At 42.8% G+C, this 25,459-nt stretch overlaps 1 protein-coding gene across 5 annotated transcripts in view; it reads left to right on the top strand.

Annotated features, from left to right (window-relative positions):
- The window catches only part of LOC137425531 (uncharacterized), a 578,290-nt gene that overhangs the window by 517,381 nt on the left and 35,450 nt on the right, over positions 1-25,459 (top strand). For 3 of the 5 annotated variants that reach the window (XM_078773845.1, XM_068114080.2, XM_068114062.2), the window contains 5 exons: positions 1,672-1,872; positions 3,110-3,307; positions 11,813-11,878; positions 19,885-20,008; positions 20,143-20,190. In XM_078773845.1, coding sequence (XP_078629971.1) covers positions 1,672-1,872; positions 3,110-3,307; positions 11,813-11,878; positions 19,885-20,008; positions 20,143-20,190 — 637 coding nt within the window. The remainder of the gene's footprint in view (positions 1-1,671; positions 1,873-3,109; positions 3,308-11,812; positions 11,879-19,884; positions 20,009-20,142; positions 20,191-25,459) is intronic. The other 2 variants (XM_078773842.1, XM_068114071.2) reach the window with 1 other exon arrangement.

Here is a 25,459-nt window from a genome sequence, read left to right as displayed (position 1 = left end):
CCGTTCTTTCCTGTCGGATTTATGATTATAACTATCCGTTCTTTCCTGTCGGATTTATGATTATAACTATCCGTTCTTTCCTGTCGGATTTATGATTATAACGAACCATTCTTTCCTGCCGGATTTATGATTATAACTAACCATTCTTTCCTGTCGGATTTATGTTTATAACGAACCATTCTTTCCTGTCGGATTTATGTTTATAACTAACCATTCTTTCCTGTCGGATTTATGTTTATAACTAACCATTCTTTCCTGCCGGATTTATGATTATAACTAACCATTCTTTCCTGTCGGATTTATGTTTATAACGAACCATTCTTTCCTGCCGGATTTATGATTATAACTAACCGTTCTTTCCTGTCGGATTTATGTTTATAACGAACCATTCTTTCCTGTCGGATTTATGATTATAACTAACCATTCTTTCCTGTCGGATTTATGTTTATAACTAACCATTCTTTCCTGTCGGATTTATGTTTATAACTAACCATTCTTTCCTGCCGGATTTATGATTATAACTAACCATTCTTTCCTGTCGGATTTATGATTATAACTAACCATTCTTTCCTGTCGGATTTATGATTATAACTAACCATTCTTTCCTGTCGGATTTATGATTATAACTAACCATTCTTTCCTGCCGGATTTATGATTATAACTAACCATTCTTTCCTGTCGGATTTATGATTATAACTAACCATTCTTTCCTGTCGGATTTATGTTTATAACTAACCGTTCTTTCCTGCCGGATTTATGTTTATAACTAACCGTTCTTTCCTGTCGGATTTATGTTTATAACGAACCATTCTTTCCTGCCGGATTTATGTTTATAACGAACCATTCTTTCCTGCCGGATTTATGTTTATAACGAACCATTCTTTACTGCCGGATTTATGTTTATAACGAACCATTCTTTCCTGCCGGATTTATGATTATAACTAACCGTTCTTTCCTGCCGGATTTATGTTTATAACTAACCGTTCTTTCCTGTCGGATTTATGATTATAACTAACCATTCTTTCCTGTCGGATTTATGTTTATAACTAACCATTCTTTCCTGCCGGATTTATGATTATAACTAACCATTCTTTCCTGTCGGATTTATGTTTATAACTAACCATTCTTTCCTGTCGGATTTATGTTTATAACGAACCATTCTTTCCTGCCGGATTTATGATTATAACTAACCGTTCTTTCCTGTCGGATTTATGATTATAACTAACCATTCTTTCCTGTCGGATTTATGATTATAACTAACCATTCTTTCCTGTCGGATTTATGTTTATAACTAACCATTCTTTCCTGTCGGATTTATGTTTATAACGAACCATTCTTTCCTGCCGGATTTATGATTATAACTAACCGTTCTTTCCTGCCGGATTTATGTTTATAACTAACCGTTCTTTCCTGTCGGATTTATGTTTATAACGAACCATTCTTTCCTGCCGGATTTATGATTATAACTAACCATTCTTTCCTGTCGGATTTATGTTTATAACTAACCATTCTTTCCTGCAGGATTTATGATTATAACTAACCATTCTTTCCTGTCGGATTTATGTTTATAACGAACCATTCTTTCCTGTCGGATTTGTGATTATAACTAACCATTCTTTCCGGTCAGATTTGTGATTATAACTAACCGTTCTTCCCTGTTACAATGAACAGATCGCCTCCCTAAAGGTGCAGCTCGAGGCACAGGAGCAGGATGTGCAAAAGGGCGAGGAGAAGCTGAACAAGGCCCAGGCTGATCTGAAAGAGCTGAGTGAACAAAAAGAACAGCTGAATACTGAGCTGAACGCATCCCGAAAAAAGAAGGAAGACACCTCACTGGTGTTTGAAGCCATTGTACCGAATCACGTGGCAGCGGTATGTGTGTAGGCCTGATTATTGAGTCCTGGTTATATATGGTTATAACAAGAGCAACAATGTCTGCTGCTCTACAACCATAAATCGTGTTGTCGAAACATTGCACAAAACATTGACTGAGCTTAAGGTTGATAAACGTCTTGATGCGATGGGTCTGACAAATAGGTATAAGAGGAGGGAAACTGAGCATATTTAAGTGGGGGTTTGGGGGTCCGACACTCCGACAACAACTCTGAGGGAGAGGGAAGGACATGATGTGCAAATAAAGGAAACGATGCTTGTAAGGATCGAGGGCAAATCTCCTTCCGTGGGTTATCAGGAATGTGTAACAATTCTCTTCCAGGGCCCAGATTTGAAGTCCTTGTATTTCACGATTACATTTTGAGGACCCAGCGGGTTTTTTTAGGACTGGGTTTCCAAGCTTGAGTGTATGTCGTAACATTTTCAGGTGTTCATCCATACAGCATTTTTATACTAGGGGTCTTTCATGAGTTTTCACTGAACCCCAAAACGCAGCTTCCAGCTCTAGCTTGTTTGTTGTGATATTTCCTGTTATCTTCAAATACTCAGAGAAGTTTTTTGGGCAGAGGTTATCGTCCACCACTGAATATGGACGGAGGTTATGTTTTCATTACTGTCTGTTTGTCTGCGAGGAGGATGTCTCAAAGATATTAAGACAAAATTTGGTGGACAGGTTTGGTGTGTGGCAAGGACAGCCCGATTCGATTTTGGTGAAGATCTAGATCCGGATCCGGAAAGTAAAATTTTTAATAGTGATTCCTTACCGTTGAGACGTGGAGCTAACAATTATATATAGCACGATATCTCAAAAAATTGTGGACGGATTCGGACAAAACTTTGTGTAGAGGTTTGGTGTGTGACGAGGCCAAATTGATTTGATGTTGGTGAAGATCTGAATTTGGATCCAGATACGAGGATTTTTTTAAGTTATTTGGTGGATGGCAAAACTTGGTGGATAAGTTGGATAAGCAACAACAACAAGCCAATTCGCTTTTGGTTCAGGTCCAGATCCAGATCTGGCCTGTCAGTGGGATACAAAACGTAAACTGTTCAGCCAGGTGGAGGTATGCTCTCTACCGAGTGCTGTTCGAGTTTGCACTTTGGTAGCGGGTCTGTCAACGATATTTGGAGCTTGTAGCTGTACTTATGCAAATGATGGCTCATCGTGATTGGCAGCTTTTGTGAGCTTTAACTTTATCTTCGGCCCTATCTGTAGGTGAAATCTCAGCCTATCCCGGATGCCGCTGCTGAGATTGAAACCAGCACAGCTTCTGTGGTTGCCAATGAAATGGAAGAAGGCAACAATGTCGATGCCAGTGACAACAGTGTCAATGCCAATGATAACTTAGAAAAGAATGAAGCAGTCCTGAGTAAAAGCACTGAAGATCTACATGTCAGTGAACCATCTGATATGGTAAATATCAAATTATTTTGGTTTGTTTTGACCAGAATATTCTTGGAAATAGATTCCGGTAGATGTCGCCTCTTATTGAATTTCTGATTCTTTCATGGGTGCTATTAATTAATTTATTAATTTTTTTGTTTTTATGACGTGAATAAGTTTGTCTCTGTTTTAACTGATGGTATACACTTCCGGGGTTGACAGGATGGCCTAGAGGTACGCACACTCGCCTCAAAGCTGTCTAGCCTGGGTTTGAATCTATACCCAGCTAAAAACTGTCATGCCAGTGTTTCATAGCAGGGTGATTAATCAATGTGTGTGCCGTCCCTCGGATGAACGTTAAACTGGGTGTCCAAAATGTCGACACCAGTTGGTGGACGATAAAGATCCCATGGTGTCCTTTGCGAAGAGTTGACAAGCTCTTGCTGGCACCGTGAACAAATTACAAATTCCTGCCCTGGCTACTTGTGAGTGAGGAACTGCTTCCGCAGAACCAACGCTCTGTAACACAGAGTATGGTACATCAGTCAGTCATACAGTGCCATGGCAATATTTGTTTTTCTGTTCGTTTTCAAATTTTTATCACTTAATTATTCTTCTTGATGTATTATCTTTGGTCCGATCTGTAGGTCAAATCTCAACCTAACCATAGAATAGAGACCAGCACAGCTTCTATGGATCCTTTTTTTACATAAAATTATATTGAGGAACCACCTGTAGAGGCCATTTTTCCCCGCAGAGCAGGGGTTGGCCTTTTTTGGGCACCGTGGTCCCCTTTTTGAAGCAATGTTTTCTGGCCGGATGCCCTTCCTGCCACCAACCCTGTTAGTCGCCTCTTGCGACACACAGGGAATTACCAGTGAACTGGTACTCAATTTGCCGACCTCAGAAGGACGACAGGCTGAGTCAACCCTCCTGGTGTTAATTCAGCGATCAACCGGGATTCGAACACAGGATCCTAGGATCCCAAGCCGGCACCCTAACCGCTAAGCCAACACCAGGAAATTGAAGATGAACTTAAATTTCATCTTTGACTCAAAATTGTTTTTCATATCTCCTCGTGCTATTGCTTTTCTTCCTCTTGTGATATTATCATCTTCCTATGCATCGGCTTATTCATAGGGACCATCTTTTATGGAGGCAGATTTGACACAATTTTTGACCTGAGCCAAATCGGATTGGTAGCACTCATTGCAACTTAATCTGTGCAATTTAATACCACATTGGCATTTAATTCCTTTCTCTGCTCTAGGTTCCTTCATCAACGTTTACTTGTCATGTCATACATTACAGGACAAATGGCTTAACAGTGTTTCACACCTTTATTTGTCTCATTGATAAGCACGAATTACATTGTGTCTGAGGTGGATCACACATTCTACAACGGATTCCAGACAGGTTGTGCTGTCAACTTTGTATACGTATGTGTGTAAATATATATATTTTCTCACTGATCTACACATAAAACCCCATAATGTCAAAGTGGAATTTTTGTTTTTAGAAATTTTTATAAAATAATTTAAAATGAAAAGCTGAAATGTCTTGAGTCATTAAGTATTCAACCCCTTGCTATGACACTCCAAATTGAGCTCAGGTGCATATAATTTCCTTTGATCATCCTTGAGATGTCTCCACTACTTAATTGGAGTCCACTTGTGGCCAATTCAATTGATTGGACATGATGTAGAAAGAAACACCTTTCTATATAAGGTCCCACAGTTTACAGTGCATGTCAAAGCAGAAACTCCACCATGAAGTCCAAGGAACTGTCTGTAGAACTTCAAGATAGAATTGTGAGGAGGCATAGATCTTTGGTGGGAAGGTATAAAACAATTGTTGAAAGTTCCCAAGAGCACAGTGAGCTCAATCATTAGGAAATGGAAAGGATATGGAACAATCTTCATCAATGATCTCTCCGACTCTCTGGAAAATCCTCTCTATCTCTTTGCTGATGACTCCACTCTCTGTCGCTCCATACCTCATCCCTCAGATTGGCATTCTGCGGCCTCCTCACTCTGCAGACCTGGACAAAATCACAGACTGGTTAAACAAGTGGAACATGTCTTTCAATCCTGACAAATCTCACACTCTTACGATGTCTCTCCGAAAAGACCGACTGGACAACCATCCCATCTACTTTCTCAACAATCCTCTCCAAGAAGTTCCGTCACTCAAGCTCTTGGGTCTCACTATCTGCCATGATCATTCCTGGGAAAACCACATATCCAAGCTGACCTCCAAAGCCAGTCGCCGACTGGGCATCCTCCGTCGTGCGAAGTCCTTCCTTGGCACACCTGAGCTCCTCACCACATACAAGGCTTTCATCCGCAGCTCAATGGAATACTGCTCTCTCCTCTGGGCTGGTGCTCCTGCCTCACACCTAGCTCGGCTCCACGCGTTAAAACCAAAGCTTTCAGAGTCATTGGAATCTCCCGCGATGAAGCTGATTGTGAGGGCTTTCACTCACTCACCACAAGCAGGTAGGTGGTCTTTCTGTCTTCTACCGATTCCTATCTGGCCTAGCTCCTCCAGCTCTCTCTGGGCTCTGTCCCCCAAATATTCCCAAAGGTCGCACAAGATCTGTCAGCAAGCCTCTTCTGGTGAAATTGCCAAAATCAAGATTCTCTCCTCACCTTCACTCTTTCATTCCTCTTTTCTTCTGCCTCTGGAACAAACTCCCTCACTCTCTTCAATCCCACACCTCCCTCCAGGTCTTTAAAACAACTGTTCACCACCATCTCTTATCTTCCCCCATCCAAAACCTTGATATTTTCTACCCCCGTTAATTCACCCCAGATCCACTTTTTTGAAATACCGACTTCTTTCCTGGAAGTCCGAGCAGTGTCCATGTGTTTTATACCTCTTCCACCCTTTCCCCCCACCCCCCTTCCCATGCCTCCTCCCCCAAAGCCCTCTCTCTCCCACAGATCTCCCGATGTCCCTGTTCTCTGATGTTGTACTTGTGTGCTTCCCTCTCTCTCCCATCTTGTCCCCCGCTTCCTTTATTGTATGTTTTGTGTTTCCCTTTTTTTTGTGATTAATGTTAGCTCTTACACGAGCCTCGATCTTGTACACAAAAAATAATAATAATAATAATAATAAACCCAGGTTCTTCCTAGAGCTGGCCGTCTGACCAAACTGAGCATCCGAGCAAGAAGGACCTTTTGCAGGGAGGTGATCAAGAACCCAATGACCACTCTGACAGAACTATAGAGTTTCTTGGCTGAAATGGGAGAAACTGCCAGAAGGACAACACTCTTTGCAGCACTTTACAAATCTAGGCTTCATGGGAGAGTGGCCAGATGGAAGCCACTCCTGAGAAAAAGGCACATGACAGCACGTCTGGAGTTTGCAGAAAGGCACTTGAAAGACTCTGAGAGCATGAGGTAAAATATTCTGTGATCTGATAAGATGAAAATTGAACTCTGGCCTGAATGCAAAGCACTATGTCTGGCGGAAACCGAGCACAATTCATCACTCATCTAACATCTTCCCGACTGTGAAGCATGGTGGTTAGGGTGGCCCAAAAATTGAAAGATTGGATCTGCATTTCTCCACAAGCCTGCCCCTATTCCTATTGAAGAAAGTAGTTTGTGGTGAAAACTTGAGCTTGATTGGACAATATTTAGAGGTTGCTCAAAATGTTGACAAATTTAAAAAAATAATAAGATACAGAATTTTTAGCATCATACATCAATTCATAGATAATTATCTATTTTCAATTACTCAAATTATTTATTATTGTTGGCTTGCACTTGTCTTCAATGGTATGACCAAGAGATTGTGCAAAAGCACTGGCCACAAACATAGCACGCCGATCTGAGCGATTTACTCTGTCCAGAGTTGCCACTATTGCTGGAGTGATCACCTCGATGGGAGCCTTTTTCGCCTGTTTGGCAGAAGATGGACTTTGGAGTTTGAATTCATTGTCCCCTGAATCGGAGCTTTCAATCTCAGACTCATCATCATCATCAACCACAGCCGATGTTGATGGAACAGATTGCATTGCTGTTAGAGTCTCAGCAGCATGTTTCTTCTTTCTTTTATCTTCATTCTCAAGCCTGATACGCTTTCTGTTCTCCTTCACTGCCAGAGTGTTGTCCACAGATCCCATACGAGAACTTGAGGGATCCTCACGCTGCATGATAAGGAATGCTTTGTCTTCTTCATTCGTCATTTTCTCAAGCGCATCATTTGGTGAGATATCGAAGAGGGATTGAAGATCATCTTTGAACATCTGCTCCTTCACCCTGTAGTTTTCGAATGTCTTGGTTCTATTTTTCTTTACCAGTTTGTAGGCATCATACAACTTCAAAAGTTGGCGCTCACAGGAATCTACTCTCTGCACTGGAATTCGTGCTTTCTCCCAGTATGCACAGTGCACACACAGCTTGTGCACTATGTTTGGCACTTTTACGAACTGTATGGTGTTCTTGTATGTGATGGTACACCATTTTCTGCAATGTGTGTCCTTTGGTTGGTTGTCCCCCACATATTATTTCCTTTTCAGACTTGCCCAGCAACCAAACTGTGGAAGAGCTGCGAGTTTCTGCCATCTGAAAAAAACAGGATAAATTAAAAATGTTATTTTTTGAGCAACCTCTAAATAAGTTCCAATTGACCTCATATTTGGTTCATATGATCTTTATAAACCTAGGAACAAGGGCAGCCTTGTGGAGCATGGATTTTAAATAGTATTAAATATTACATATATCTGTGGACCACCCTAATGGTGGTGGCAGAAGTATGCTCTGGGGATGCTTTTCAGCAGCAGGAACTGGGAGACTTGTCAGCATAGAGGGAACAATGAATGGAGTCAAATGCAGGTAAATCCTTGAGGAGAACCTGCTTCAGAGGGCAAAAGACGTTAGACTACGGTGAAGATGTGCATTCCAACAGGATGGTGACCCCAAGCATACAGCCAAAGCAACACTGGAATGGCTTCAGAAAAATAACGGGAAAGTTATTGAGTGGCCCAGCCAAAGCCCAGATTTGAATCCCATTGAGAATCTGTGGAAAGACTTGAAGATTACTGTTCACCGACACTCACCATCCTATTGACAGAGCTTAAGCAAATCTGCAAGGAAGGAACAATGGAAGAAACTCCCCAAATCCAGATGTGCAAAGATGATACAGACATACCCAAGAAGACTCGAAGCTGCAATCACTACCAAAGGTGCTTCTCCAAAGTATTGACTCAGAGGTTTGAATACTTATGCAAATTAGATATTTCTGTATTTCATTTTAATTATTTCAAAATTGAAAATTTTGAATTTTTTTTTATATAAACTTCAAAATAAAAAAAAATCTACTTTGACATTATGGGGTATTATGTGTGGATCAGTGGATCAGTGACAAAAAAAATCTCAATTTAATCCATTTTAAATTTCGGCTGTAACACAACAAAATGTGAAAAAACTTTGAGATGTGTGAATATTTTCTGAAGGCACTATATGTGTGTATTACCAGGATTACATATAACCAATCGGTATTAAAAAAATAAAAAAAAATAAAAAATCAATCGGTATATATACTCGGTAATCGGGATATATTAATCGGTATATATATCGATATATATATATCGGTATATATATATCGGTATATATTAATCGGTAATCGGTATAATCGGATATAACCAATCGGTATATGTGGGAAAATTACACGCCTAGAACAGGAATCGATTGCTACTGGTAACGTGTAACCCAGTGCTACCTGCCGCATGGTCGGGTTGCCAGTGACTGAACCGACACCGTTCAATGGCTTTGCTAGTGAGGAGGGTGACTGTGACACTCTGCCAGGACCAAAAACAACACCTGGCAAAGGGCGGATGATTTGCCATAGGGAGTCAACGACCATCCAGTAAGGAGATGGTGTCTCCTAAAAAACACCCATCCCATTTAGGCCGGTTCAAGTCATACCAAAGTCTTTAAAAATATAGTACGTGCTGCTTCCTTGCTTGAAAAGGATAGAGCACAGACAATCGCCATCGGTTGGCATCCATGGGGAGGAGGAAATAACTCTGAGTACGGTGAGAAAAGCGGTGTGCTCTTCTCCACTCAGCTTAATAGCTGAGTACGGTGAGAAAAGCGGCGCCATTGTTATGACGTCGCTGGTACTCGGAGTATCCCGGATAGTGACTGCAGTGTCTGCACTTCCCCAAGTTCAGTGTGTGTGTGTGTGTGTGTGTGTGTGTGTGTGTGTGTGTGTGTGTGTGTGTGTGTGTGTGTGTGTGTGTGTGTGTCAGCTATATTTCGAGCCGTAGCCTAAGTATTTAAAAAAACAAACATATTTATCATGTGTGTGATCTACGTCAATAAATATATAGTTATATACACACCAATACCTCATTTAGCACTATCCCATAGAGCACAAATTCGTTATAGAGCTCTTTGTCCTGGTGAAGATGGTAACTCGAAAAAAATATAAATTAAGAAAATCCATAACACGCAGCACTTCCCAAATAAATGCACTCATCACCAAGGTATGTATGCACCAGCTCTGAGCCAATCAGCACTCTTTACTCCACCTTGGTCACTCACTCTCTGCCTTATTGTCATGTGTTTTGTAACCATTTTAGTCCCATAAAAAAAACCACCGTTTAGAGGTCATTTTTCCCCGCAAAGCGGGGGTTGGCCTTTTCGGGGACCGTGGTAGTTGTTGTTTTTTTTTTTTGGTCCCCTTTTTGAAGCAATGTTTTACGGCCGGATGCCCTTCCTGACGCCAACCCTTTTTGCCGCCTTCAACGACAAACAGGGAATTACCAGTGAGCTGGTACTCAATTAGCCGACCTCGGAAGGATGACAGGCTGAGTCAACCCCCCTGGCATTAATTCGGCGATCGACCGAGATTCGAACCCAGGATCCTAGGATCCTAAGCCGGCACCCTAGCCGCTAGCCCAACACCAGGGATCACTGGTCCCATAATGTCAGGAAAATGGCCTGCAAGTGTTATTGCTGGAAATGTGATGAAAGTGTCAAGGAAAAGTATCACTTTGGATGTGAAAATGCAAGTGTTAAAGCAGATTGATGTGGGTGAGCGTCGGATGGAAGTGGGTCATGTTTTTGGTGTTACTTACTGTTGTTATTATAATTACAAAGTATTATTTCTATTTACAATATAATATGTTTACCATTGGTATTATTATTTGCACTATTGCTGATAACTCAATGAAGCCCTCATTTCATTTATCGCTCGTGCCTCAGAAATAACGCTCTCGCGAACGTGTCTCCATACAAACAATGGTATAAGACCCCTTTTAACACAGTGTGAGACCAAAAATGAGGCGATAGAATACCTAGATGCCACCAACCTGTCTGTGATGTGAACGTAACAGGCCTAGACAACCAGCTTTGTCGTGAGAAATCCCATTGATTTTGAGGGCCTTGCTTTCCTCGGCATCAAGAAGGGCAAAGTGTCAAGAATGCCAAAGGGGAGAGCAGTGTTCCATCAGCTGCAAATTAAGGCCTTGTAGTTTGTCAAAAGTTAAGATTTGCCAAGGAAAGACCTTGCGTGAAGAACGATGCTCAGTGGGCGGCTGGCTTTTGGAGGCCATTTTGATATGATCTACCCCAGAAAGTGAATGGCTCATTTTGATGCCCAAAGGTTTGAGTGACTAAACATCATCATGTGGTTTGCTGAGGAAGTCGTTGGGAGGATTTTCCAGACAGACCTTTCGGACAGGATGAGTGTGTGGGATTTGTCAGGAGTGAACCACATATTCCAAGTGTTGGACCAGCTCTTGAATTTATTAAGGTCTGCGGAGAAGGAAGAGTCTGCTGCCTGCCCATGTGGTATTTGTCCTAGTTGCAACTGCTTCCCATGTACAGAAAGAGTAGGCAAATTATCAGGCAAAAGTATGCATGTACACAAAGAGTAGGTAAGTTATCACAACCCCCTGAACTCATTGCAAATTACTGCCACCTTCAAATGAACTTCTGGCCTGGCCAGGTGATTTGTGAAAGATTTTGGCCAAAATATTCCCCTGGCTGAACCCCACAAGAGGGTGGGAATAATTAGGGCTATTACATTCATCTTTGTAGGAGAAAGTATATATTTAATTATTTTTTACTGTCCGTGCAAAATAGGTATTCATACATTGTAGCAACAATGTATTGCTGGTGTTGGGCTAGCGGTGTTGGGCTAGCGGCTAGGGTGCCAGCTCAGGATCCTAGGATCCTGGGTCGAATCCCGGTCGATCGCTGAATTAACGCCAGGGGGGTTGACTCAGCCTGTCATCCTTCCGAGGTCGGCAAATTGAGTACCAGTTCACTGGTAATTCCCTGTTTGTCGTAAAAAGGCGACAAAAAGGGTTGGCGGCAGGAAGGGCATCCGGCCGTAAAACATTGCTTCAAAAAGGGGACCAAAAAACAACAACAACCACGGTCCCCGAAAAAGGCCAACCCCCGCTTGCGGGGAAAAATGACCTCTAAAGGTGGGTTTTTTTTTTTAATACATTGTAGCAACACCAGCCAGTTTGTGTTATCTATTTGTGAAATTAAATTGTCTCCTCCTCCTCAGCACCAGTCAAGTGGGTTCCCCCCACGTGTGTTGGAGATCAAGGTGGAGGAGATGAACGGTGAAACGGTGGGAGATTACAAAGCACAATCTCTTCATCTATCTGCCTGTGCACTTGCATGTGAAGTTCTTTCACTCTTCCTTTGTTGGCCAAACTTTTTTTTTGTTGAATACAGAGTTATTGGTTAATGGAGAGGCTAAACGACTGAAGGTGACAGGTTCACAGGCTTTCAGATATGCAAAGGGGAATAGAGAAACAAAGTCATTGTACATGAGTTAATTCATGCCAGAAAGGAAAAATGAGCTGGATATAGCAGAAAGCACGAGGCGGTGATGATTGGAAGCACTCTTGAAGGACTGGAGTGAGTGACACACAACCAATTACACAGGGAATTTGTTCCACAGTCAAGAAAATAGAGCGATGAAGGAATGTAGGTGAGTGTTACACTTAGAATTAGGGAGGTTAACCAGGTGTAGCATTCTGGAGACCTGGGCATGCTGGGCAAGAAAGGAGGGAGGATGAAAGTGTGGGTGGAGATGCAGAATCCATCTCTGCAGAGTGATTCCAGGAGTGAGGGCAATATAAAACTGAGAATCCATCAAACTGCCAGGCATGGGTGCTTCCAGCTGAGATATTCCAATAACAGTGAGAGCTTTGGACTTCATTGCCTCCATGGAAGCAAAATGGGAGGAAGCTGCACCAGCCCAGACTGGGGATCCATACTCCATCATAATTCAGATGAAGGCCTTGTACGGTACACTGGAAGAATCTCTGAGCAGCTAAAAATTAGCTTGGCTGTCCTAAGGGTACCAAGGTGCTTGTCTGCCTTGGAACCAATTGGGCGACGTCATCTGCCTTGGAACAAGTCACAGCTGACCAATGGCTTGTTTTTCTTCCTGCTCTGCAGAGATGGATTCTGTAGTATTTTGCCTCTCAGAGGTGTGGTGTGCTATTCAGCACATTGTGGATTAATTCTCCAAATTGTACAGAGGATTATCCAAGAAAGTGAAAAGTTATTTGATGCAGATGAAGAATAATGTTGGTGTTGAGAACATGGTCAGTACTTAAAATGCTGCCTTGCAGGACACCAAGCTCAATAAGTAGATCTTGAGACGCACGGCAATCAAGAGCAACCCATTGTTTCTGCTCATGAAGAAAATCTGGAACTGTTAAAGGGGAACTTCGCATATTGCTTACTAAGGCTGCTGGGTGCCAGATAGTGTTGAAAGCTCAAGAGATTTCCAGAAAGGGAGCTCTGATCTCTCGTCTTTATTTATTGCATCATTCTGCATCATCAGAAAAAGCAACATGTCCCTGGTATGGACTCGTTTGGCTGGAAGCCAATCTTATGATCAGAGATTGGAGAGCTGGAGAAGAGATGATGATTGAGGTCTGAACTATAACTTTGCATACAATTAGAAAAGTGTGAAAGGTCTTTAGTCGAGTGCGTCAGACTTGGAACAGCCCGTCTTGTGAATAGGGGTGACATGTGCAAGTTTCCAAGATCAATGCATGAGACCACCTGAGAAAGTCATTCAGGAAGTAAAGAGGAGAGGTTACGGCCAAAGAACATTTCGTGAGAATTGCTGTGTGAATGCTGTCATTACTTGTTGCAGAAGAGATATAATCAGAAGAGAGGTAAGATTGACTTGAAACTCTCCTCAACATGAGTTGGAGAGAAGTACACATGCAGCAGAGAGCATTCTGTTATGGGGGAATGATGGTATTGTGAAGGGATTTGAGTACCTTTCCAATTTCAGTAAAGACTTTGCTAAGATTTTCCAAGGCAGTGTCCAAACATGACTCCATCCTTTAGGAGTGGAGGTGCAAGAGGGAGATTTATATTGGAGGCAGGGTTAGGTTTGCCTTTCAGGTGGAGGTCACAAGCTGATTTATCGCTATCGCCTTGCCACATGCACGAGCTCGAACCCGACAGGAAATAGTTGGCTTTGCTGAGTCATTTCGCTTGTTTTCACTGCTCCACAAGCACTTTGAAAGACACCACAAGGCGTTCTGTTGTTCTTATAAACACATTCTCATCCTAAATGCTGCCTCAAAGCGGTGTGGTTTAGCATTGCAGCATTCATTATTCACTGTACATTATCATAGTATTGTCGTATGGATGCCCCGATAACCACAACCTCAATCAAAGTCGTTAGCGACCTCACCGGAGCCAACGCTCTGGGGATTGATCCAAATGGTCACTTTTACTCGATCGTCTACCGATGGCAAGCAGTGAAAGCACATGTTTCAGCATAATCTTGCACCATGCCACTTATTAATCACTTAAATAGAAACAAAAGGGATGATACACCTTGTCGTGCCACCCTCCATGGCAGTACTAAGGACACCTTACCCCAACCACATGTGCTGCTTAACATAAGTTCAAAATGTGCTGAGAATATACGTGAACACAAACGGTTGTTAAGGCCTTATGTAACTACGGCCATCTACCCCACAATCGCAAGAGTATTAATGTTTACTTGAGCAGGTTTGATTACCTGGATTTAAAAACTTGCTTAATTCAGTTACTGGCCTTCCCAGGGCAAAGCCACCATACAAGATAATTTTCTTCTGCTTTTCACCTGCACCACTTTCACTTTTCCCTTGGAAACAATGGTTAAGGTGGCGGTGCAAACTGAATGAAAAAGCAGTTTACATCCACAGTGCCAGTGCAAACTTCCATTTCATTTATTTATTTACAAATTCGGATCAAAAGCAGTTCTCTTTAGTGGCGGAGGCTGAAAGAGAAACAAAAGACACACTATCAACTGCTCTCCCTACCTCCTCCTCTCATCCTTCATCTGACCCTACCCCTCCCCTCCCCTGTCCTGCACCCGATGCTCCCCCTCTCTCCTCATTAACGGTATGGACCTCAAACATCCGGGGCCTTCGCTCAAACCTGATTGATCTCTCCATTCAGGTTGCTTCTGACAATCCAGACTTGATCTGCTTAACAGAAACTTTCCTCCTTCAAGATGTCTCTGATTCCTTAATATCTCTTCCTGGTTACTCCCTCCTCCGGTATGATAGACCTGAGCCTCGTCCTGGTGGTGGGGTGGCTATATTTATCAAAAAATCTCTTCCTCACTCTCCTTGCACTGCCCTCTCTCCACCCCACCCCCAGGAATACCTCTGGCTACGGCTTCCTCTCCGCTCCCACCTTTTGTTCATATGTGTTCTGTTCCGTCCTCCAAACAGTGATGACTCCATTTACATTTCGCTGTCGGACAACATGGACCAACTTCTATCAACTCATCCAAATTCTCTCTTCCTCATATGTGGTGACTTCAACTGTCATCATGCCAGCTGGCTGGGTGTGGGTTCCTCTCTCACCAGCCATGGCACCTTAGCAAAGGACTTCTGCGACTCATTGGGACTGACACAATCTGTCAATTTCCCGACCCGGATCGCAGTCAATGGAGTATCTTCTCTTCTGGACTTGGTTATGACAAACTTCCCTGCAAATGTCTGCTGCTCTTCTTCTGCTCCAATCGGTTCTTCTGATCATTTCCTTGTTAAAGTGGACATCTCTCTGGCCATTCTCAGAGAGCCTCCTCAACGCCGACGAGTCTGGCATTTCACTCAGGCTGACTGGCACGGTCTGCAAGCAGCCATCAATCAACTGGACTGGTTTCCCATCTACTGCCTCTGACATCAATTCTTCCTGGGATTTCTTCCAAAGCAAACTGCTCTCTCTCACGCACAGATTTATCCCAACTCGTCTTCAGTTGTCTTACCCTTCCTCCCGTCCATGGTACACTGAATCTTGTGGTGAGGCAGTTGCCCTGAAACAACTTGCCTTTGCCTCTTGGAAGGCAAATCCAACTGAAGGCAATCTCAGTTCCTTCCACCAAGCTCGGAACAAGTGTGTGTCTACCCTCAGGAGTGCCAGGAAGCTCTATCTCTCCACACTCAAGATTGAACTCTCAAACCTGTCTCCTTCCTCCAAATCCTGGGGGCATCTGGTCAAATCCGTTTCTGGTGTTTGTTCCCCCTCCTTACCTCAAATGGCTCCACAGTTGACACCGCACGTGACAAAGCCGAATGCCTCAACTCTGTGTTTGCCTTAAAATCTTGTGTCCCAAACCCATCTCTCTCTGTTCCCACCTTTCCCAGTCGAACCCAACTGCTCCTGGACTCTGTGTCCTTCTCTCCTGAGAAGGTGGAGAAGTTTTTGTCAAACCTCGACTCTGATTCTGCAACTGGACCAGACGGCATCAGCCTACGGGTCCTAAAATCCTGCTCTGCCGCTCTATCTCACCCTCTCTCTGTTCTTTTTACCCTCTCTTTTGCTCAAGGTCATCTGCCAGTCTCTTGGAAATCAGTAAACATTACCGCTTTACACAAAAAATGTGCAAAAACAGATCCTTGCAACTACAGACCAATCAACCTGCTTCCAATTATCAGCAAAGTCATGGAATCCATCATTGCTTCAGATATCAAATCCTTCCTCTTCTCCAATGGCTTGATCTCTGATCATCAATTTGGATTCAGACCAGGTCATTCTTCTCTGGACATGTTGCTTCTGCTGTCTCAACAATGGATGGAGGTCCTCAATGCCAAACAGGAAATCAGAGCTGTGTCACTTGACATATCACGTGCCTTCGATACGGTCTGGCACCCAGCTCTGCTCACCAAACTCTCCTCCTATGGTATCCATGGAAATCTCCACTCATGGCTTGCAGACTTCCTCTCTGGTCATAGGTAACGTGTGGCCCTGAATGGATTTCTCTCATCTCCCCTTCCTGTTCTGGCTGGAGTTCCCCAAGGTAGTGTTCTGGGCCCTGTGCTATTTCTGGTCTTCATCAATGATCTCTCCGACTCTCTGGAAAATCCTCTCTATCTCTTTGCCGATGACTCCACTATCTGCCGCTCCATTCCTCATCCCTCAGATCGGCAGTCTGCAGCCTCCTCACTCTCTGCAGACCTGGACAAAATCACAGACTGGTCAAACAAGTGGAACATGTCTTTCAATCCTGACAAATCTCACACTCTCACTTTGTCTCTCCCAAAAGACCGACTGGAAAACCCTCCCATCTACTTTCTCAACAATCCTCCAAGAAGTTCTGTCGCTCAAGCTTTTGGGTCTCACTATCTGCCATGATCTTTCTTGGGAAAACCACATTTCCAAGCTGGCCTCCAAAGCCAGTTGCCGACTGGGCATCCTCCGTCGTGCGAAGTCCTTCCTTGGCACACCTGAGCTCCTCACCACATACAAGGCTTTCATCCGCAGCTCAATTGGAATACTGTTCCCCCCTCTGGGCCGGTGCTCCTGCCTCACAACTAGCTCGGCTTCACGCTGTTGAAATCAAAGCGTTCAGAATCATTGGAATCTCCTGCGATGAAGCTAACTCCGAGGGCCTTTCACTCACTCACCGCAGGCTGGTTGGTGGTCCTTCTGTCTTCTACCGACTCCTCTCCGGCCTTGCTCCCCCAGCTCTCTCTGTGCTCTGTCCCCCCAATATTCCTTCAGGTCGCACAAGATCTGCCTGCAACCGTCTTATGGTTAAACTGCCAAAATCAAGGCTCTCTGCTCACCTTCACTCTTCCATTCCCCTTTTCTCCCACCTCTGGAACAAAGTCCCCCACTCCCTTCAATCCCACTCCTCCCTCCAGGTCTTTAAAACAGCTGTTCACCACCATCTCTTATCTTCCCCCATCCAAAACCTTGATCTTTTCTACCCCCGCTAATTCACCCCAGATACACTTGTTTTGAAATTCCAACTTCTTTCCTGGAAGTCCTTGCAGTGTTCATATGTTTTATACCTCTCCCACCTCCCCCCAAGCTCTTCCCCTCCCACATTTCTACCGATGTCCCTGCTCTCAAATGTTGTGTTTTTGTCCTTCCCCCTCTCTCCCCATCTTGTCTGCCACTCCCCTTATTTTTGTGTTTTATGTGTCGGTTTGACTTTTTGTGTGATTAATGTTAGGTCTTTCACGAGCCTCGATCTTGTATACAAAAAAAAAAAAAAAAAGGCAAATGTCAAAAACTCCCAATTACTCCATCTGACCTTTTTTCACTTTACATGTGGAAAGACGTTCTTTCATGTAATTGGCCAAGACCTAAAGTAACGCTGTTTGTTTCTAACCCAATCATGATGTCGCAAGTGTTTCACGGCCTGCAGTTGATTCGATTTGGTTGTTTCCAAATAAATTATACTTGGAAATTTGATGAACTTTTGAAATCAATAATTGCAGTTATCTTTCTCGTCTTTTTTTTTCAGCAGAAGTAATTGTTAGCTTTATTTACACTTGAATATTCAAATTATATTGTAAGATATTAATTATATATGATTAGTAATTATTATATTATATAATAATTAATTTTAATGTTGGACCCCATTTCTCGTATTCAAGAAAACGACCAAATTGTGTGCTGGGTGCAGAGAAGTACAGTAAGAATCATCTGTTCCAACCACTGTCTGTCAGAACTTTGTGCGCAATATATTGGTGTGAGTTTGGGCTGTATGAGTGACCACGTACACGTAGGGCATGGCCCCAAGAAAACCGAACGCTCTAATTCGCCAAATGGACCGTGAGACATGAGAGGTCCCAAATAAGTGTCCCACAATTTTCCCACCAAACCTAACACTCTTCCTTCTAATCCGGCTTACCTTCCTGTATGAATGTCAAACAAGATGGACGTCGTCACACCAGCACAATTTAATCACAAGCATGGCTGTGCAAAGTAACAGAAATGATGGTATAAGCACAATTATTTGAAGTAAATATTATAAAACGACACATTCAGATATGATGCGCCATGACGAAAGATAAGCATAAAACGCGCCGAACAATTAAAGGTCATGATAAAAACTACCTACTCCCTTTTTTCCAAGGATTTGTATGAGATGGAGGAAGGTCTGAGAATGGCAAGGAAATAGTAAAATAAGAAAGACAGTGAATGGAACAAAATAAAAAGATATGGAATTGCAGGAATGTCCCTGGATGAGTGATGATGACGGTGCCAGTGAATGCAAGGTTCGCACTTTGGGGCTTCGGGGCAGATAGGACAAGCTCTTTGGTGGTGCAGTGACGTGTACGCTCTCGCAGGTGGTGCCATGCCATGACTGGGATGCTCATCTTCACGTTTCCTTCAGCCATGCCTCAGTCCCGTATAATGTGCTGGCTGAGCTGCTATTCATGATGCGGACAGAGAGATAAAGCAAGAGCGTGCTTTCTTGCCCTGGATGCTCTCACTCACTCTGCCTTCTAAAATCAGCAGATCGAATGAACCCCACCAACCCCACAATACTCAGGTGCCTTCGCGTACTCATAATGGGCCCTTCCTGATGCCAGACCGATGGTTTAAGCCCCCTGCATTGTGTGGATCCTTTGGAAGAATAATTAAAGGGAGAGGGTTCAGTCATAACAAGGAGGTGCGTGAATTAGAATTCCAGTTTCTGTGGACAAAGTGGCTGTTTTTGCTGAAGGATCTCCTATGATGTTGAACACGCAAATATGCAAATGAACTCAAGATGACCTTTGACCTCAAAATCAATAGGCTTCTTCCTTATGACCAACTCCACCATCTGGTGAAGTTTCGTGAAGATCGGTTAAAATTTTGACCTAGAGGCGATTGACAGACAGACAAACGGACAGAATAACGCACAAGAGCAACCAATATACATACTTGAAAAATGTTCGATCTTGCAAGTAATAAAACTTGATTATTATTCTAAAAGTTTAAAAACAATAATACGAGACGCTCTCACAGACATCACCATTACAGCACAGGTATGCAATCACGGGTGCACACCTCAGCTACCATTCTTGCCCATATCCCTATCATTCCAGACTTATTTTGTCCATATCTTAAACATCTCAATAAAATCTCCTCACAATCGCCTCCTTTCTAATATAAAGTCCTGTCTCCTTCCGCCGCTCCTCATGGCTTAGTCTAGCCTGAGTTACTCAGAGGTTCGATGAAACGCTCAAAATTGCTCCTTTTGATGAAATAAATATTTATTATGGCGAATTTCCAAACACAGGTTATTAAGATGTAACATCTCCCTGTTGGATATTTTTACTCATTCATGTCCCTCCTTAAAATGCAATGTTTCCTTTTCAGATTAACGTATTCAAGTTGGCCGAACCTTCAATTCCAAATCCTGTGGATGCAGATGACATGGGTCTTTTTGATTCCAGAGACCCTTTCAAGACGGAGGAACTCTTTAAAGATCCATTTGAAGGAAGTGAGTGTTTGTTTTTATTTCGTTTCCAAATATCGCACGTGCCAGCTCACATGCAATTTATGTTACAATTGGTTTTGATGAAAGTAAAATTGCAAATCCATTAACACATCATCTGATATTGTTAATCTTCCCAGATGATCCATTCAAAGTTGATCCTTTTTCAAATGAGGATACTTCATCAGGTGAGCCTTTTGATAATCTTTTTTAATTTCTTTTTTTACTGTGATTTGTTAAATATATATATATTACATTTTAAATGTTACATTTATTTCTGATCATCTGCACATGACATACTCACCTGGTGCAGGTGTGGGGGAATATGTTTGGAGAAAATGTAGGAAGTGAGGAAAGTAAATGGAGCTTCGGGGAGTTGTGGAGGAAATGGAAAGAAGGTTATGTGGTTGTTTGGTTGATGCTAAGAATGCCATTCATTCACATGAAACGTTTTGACTATCTGGTTAACTTGTTTGCAGTACAGTCGTTTCTGCGCAGACAGCAACCACAATCTAAGATAGAAAGCGGTGTAATCTGTTGTCAAGGAACCTCCAAGAAGTCCAGACCACTTGCTACTCTCAGTCCAAGCAGGAATTTGTAATTTGTTCAGGGTGCTGACAATTGCTCGCCTACTCTTTGCCGAGAACACCGTGGGATCTTTAACGTCCATTAACTAGCACACTGTACACCCAGTTTAACTCCATCTATGGGATGGTGCACACATTGATCCCCCAGAGTATGAAACACCAGGATGACAGTTTATAGATGGACAGAGATTCAAACCCAGGTGAGACGGCTCAGATACGAGTGCACATACCTCTTGGCTATTGTGCAGCCCTGATGTGATGTGGGAGGGATGTGGAGGATTGCATAAAATGTTTTCCTTTATTATTTTCTACCATCATGATGTATTACATGTTTACAATTGTTGCAACAAGCTTCTAGCATTCCAGAAAGTTAAGGAGGTCATTGCTCTTGATTATGTGGGATTCTTCGTGAGTATGGAAAGGAAAATGTTCCTGAGTTCCTCAATAGTCTAGAAAGAAAAATGTTATTCTTGAGCAGAGCAAAGAATGTTTTTCTCACTAGTTTTAAGTTTTCTTTGGTATGAAACCTGAAATGTAAACGATGTATGTAAACAACTGCTCTGGGGAGATTACGCTCATTAGCCTATAGGCCTGGTGTTGGCTTAGCGGTCAGGGTGCCGGCTTGGGATCCTAGGATCCTGGGTTTGAATCCCGGTTGATCGCTGAATTAACGCCAGGGGACTCAGCTTGTCATCCTTCCGAGGTCGGCAAATTGAGTACCAGCTTGCTGGGATGAATGATCACGGTGTGTACCCCGATTTAGAATAGGTACACCGTATGCCTGCGCATCGTAAGAGCGTGACCAAGGGCTGGCGTCAGGAAGGGCATCCGACCATAAAAACATTGCCTCAAACAGGGAACCATGATTGTCATGGGGCCCGCAAGGCTAATCCCCGCTCTAGCGGGGAAAATTGCCTTAAAACGATCATTCATTCATTCAGCCTTGGCAGGCAACTCATCGAGAAGAAGGAAATTCTGAATCCAAATTCGCTGCTGCATTGTGGTTCGGGTTTTTAAACCAAAGGCTATGGGTTTCATGGGATAAAGACAGCAATCATTTTTGAAGGACTTTGCCTTTGCATTCGGTAACCCATGGGCCACCCTTGGGCAAGATTTACTATATTCTGATCAGGGTTACTTGAAGCTAGAGGAGAAGGTTGTGGATTTCCATGCAGGCAGCTGACAAATATTGCCAGTAATCTTAATGGCGTACATGATGCTAGGCAGATGATTCTCTTTTGAAGAACAATGGGTAGGATCAGCCGTCTAGTATAGACATTGCCCGGAAGAAGGTAATGGCAAACGACTTGTATACAGGCCAAGAAGACAATCTTGATCAGAAATCTTAGAGATAAAGCTACCATGCCGAATGATGAGGGCAATGCAAAGTGTTTTGATGAGTAAGACTAGCTGTTATGGCGGGACTGGATCAAACCCGCAAAAAAATCCATTCACTGAGGTCGCCAGAAATGAAAGTCAAACTCTGAGGTTCTCAAAGGTTCACAAAATCGAACATGGAATGTAAGGTCAATGAATAAGGGGAAGTTTGATGTCATAAAGAAAGAGATGGAGAGGAGAAGTACTGAAGATTTGTGGTGCATTCACTCCCCTGACTGATTCAATCCATATTGTGAGCACATCATGAGGAAATCAAACATAGATTCTGGAGTCCGGATTGAAGGAAGATGTATAACAATCTAAGGTATGCTGATGGTACCACTCTGTTGGCAGAAAGTAAAGACGACTTGATGAAGCTGCTGCAGACTATGAAGAGAGGAAAGAGAAAATGCTGGTCTTTATTTAAACCTAAAACAGATCATGTGCCTAAAGTGGAAAGTTTCATCTTCCTTGGTTCTGAGATTGAAGTGAGTGGAGAATGTGAAAGAGAAATTGATAAACGGTTAGCATTGGGGAGAACAACAATGTCAGGGTTGACGAAGATCTGGAAATGCAAAGAGGTGACGATACAAACCAAGAGGAGGTTGGTGAATGATCTGATATTTCCAGTTGCAATGTATGGATGTGAGTTGTGGATAGTGAAAAAGAAAGAAAGGAAGAAGATTGACATTCTTGGATTGTGGTGTTCGAGACGAATGTTAAAAAATTCCATAGACTGCAAGAAGAACAAATAAATCAGTGCTTGAATAAACTGGACCATCATGTACATAAGTTGTGCTGATGCTGAAATAGAAACTGTCATACTTTGGAAACATCATACGTGCAGAAAACGAAAGTCTGGAGAAATCAACCATGCTGGGTATGGTTGAGGGAAGAAGAGGAAGATGCGGACCTTATATGTGCTGGATGGATGGGGTAAAGGCTGCAACCAAGTTGTCTCTGCCAGAACTTTGGGAAGCAGTGCAGGATGGGGATGTTTGGAGAAATCTGATCATGAATGTCACCAGAAATCAGAAACGACTAGACATAACTAGATAATTAAATAACTAGTAACAGCTTCTTCAAACACAGAGTGAAAGAGTAGATACGAGATCATAGATAATAATAATAATAATAATAATTCATTTATTTTGTATAGCGCTTTTCCAGAAGCCCAAAGGCGCTTTGACAGAGTGGAAAACATAATGCATAACAATACATGAAAACAACAATTGCAAAAAGACAAGAATCAAGAAAAGCATCAGGGATAGATAGAAAAGCATAGATAGCATCAGGGAGAGATGCGTAGCCATAGAGATGATGGAACAAAGTCAAGAAAGCAGATATAACCATCAACTAGGTTCTGTGGGTTATTGGTAGTTTGTCTGGCCTGGATTATGTCTTAGCTTCCCACTTTGACCAGCACACAACTAACTCTTTGATCCCAGCACAGAAGGTTTCCTATCCTTAACCCTGGATGTAGCTGTGTTAACGTCTTTGGCAGATGCAAGACGTCTTACCCTATGCTCATTATTGATTTTGACGAATTTTGACATCGGTTGCATCGAGTTGGATCTGGTAAATATGTTGGTTAAGGCAAAACTTCCCCCTCCCAGGTCTCTCAAAGGTCACAGACATTGCATTCGGCATGCCGAGCAGCATAGTCATGGAGGATGAGGATGGTGGGTTTTTTTTGAAGACCGAGATGCTTTCTGTGCACTGCAAGTCTCAGATCATTGCACAGAACCATATAATAGTAGTCTCCATATGTTGCTGCAACTTGTGGAACTACCTACTTTGGCCAAATTCAGAAAAGATTGTAAAAGAAATAGACCAGTGGCAGGGAGCAGAAAAGTGCTCTAAAAATGGACATACCCCTACCGGAGGTATAACAAGTTGAAAGTGGTGTCAAATTGAAGCTTGGGCTCTCGAGTTTCCAGAAATGATGTACTTTGCAAAATAGCTGCACAACATGTTCCTTTTATCACTTTTCTGCCCTAAACTCACCGGAAAATAGTACCTCCACGAACCTTCAAATTGTTTGATTCTAGTGAGAAGAAATCACAATTTAGCCACATATACTGCTGCTTTCCTGTCGAAAATACTATGTAGAAGTATTCTGTGACTGTTTTGGGGCTGCATTTATTATCAGGGAATCGGCTATCCCCCAAAAATTGCATTTTGGCCCTTTTTTCAGATTTTTTTGTCAGAGTTTCCTTGCTGATTAGCTGTTAAAGGGTATAACAATGTGGATGTTGACTTCAAATTGTGTCGCTGTTGTCTACTTCCTAGAAAAAATAAGGCTTGGAACAAAGTTGTAACAATTACCATGCCTGTAACCTTTTCTTTCCGAAATAACAAAACACCACGATTGCACACATTTCATCATTTTTTGACTTATTAAAATCGATTGTCTCATTTCACAATTTTGGCTTGCGTTTCTGTGTTTTATGTACTTTGATGATGCATTTCTCCTATTATGTAGTTGTGCTGGGTCTATGGGGGTCTCTGTGGGTGTTTTCAGAGCTGCGGGGAGATAGCATCATCCCCTGAATGTGGCGAGCTCGATTACCAAAACGTAATTTTAGTCTTCATCCTCATCCTCATCATCTTGCAATATGACAGTGTTTCGGCAGTTGTTTCAGTTGCATATTTCTATGCATTTCAGGCCAGCCAAGACACAAGGGCATTTTCTAGCAACAGTGCAGTCTGTATCCTTACAGTATAGGTGGGTCAAGTCAGGTAGTTCCCCTGGGGCTGACTCCTTCAGACTTCTCACACACTGCAAGTCTTCATCATACTTGACCCAACCATACTCAGTGGGATCCCTTGTCCTGGGTGTTGCAATGTGACTACTGCACCAGATCATAGTCTGGAACTAGGCTCTCAGAGCATGTTTCATGAAGCATCATCAGTGGGTGAAAGGGATGACATGCGTTTGTCAGTCGAGGTTGCCATCCTAAAGCGCAGTTCATCCAGGGTATCACATGATTTACCTTTGATACCTTTCCCATACATCAAGAGGAGGAACTCTCTAGCAGCAGCAAACCCAGCCTCCTTATCTGGACAGTGAAATTCTGTCAATCTCATCAGAGTATCCTGGTGTTTTTGGAGGATGATGTAGATAGTGCACTTCCCGAGTTTGAAGAAACCACTGGTTTAGTCACAGCCTGTAATGGGATGTGCAGCTGGTAGGATGTAACACTGCTGCTTCCCAATTGCCTCAGCAATTTTTGACACTGGAATGACCGCTCCCGGGTGACAAACTTTTCTGAGTGACCAGAGTGCATGTATACGTACATCATTGCTTAATTCCCCTCTACCTTGGTAGTACAGCAAAATAACTAGGACATCAGTATCATCGCATCTGACAATGGTACAGGGAAAGGATGACAAATGTGTGGCATGCAAGATCATCCTGGTATCTGCCTCATCATGGGTTGAGAAAAGCTCCTCCAAATCTCTGGTTCCCTGATCAGTTATCTCTCTCACA

Source organism: Myxine glutinosa, chromosome 1 (genome assembly GCF_964187855.1).
Source record: "Myxine glutinosa chromosome 1, kmMyxGlut1.1, whole genome shotgun sequence".
Taxonomy (NCBI): Eukaryota; Metazoa; Chordata; class Myxini; order Myxiniformes; family Myxinidae; genus Myxine; species Myxine glutinosa.
The sequence above is the reverse complement of the archived record's forward strand: the minus strand, read 5'-3'. Positions and strand labels throughout refer to the sequence as shown.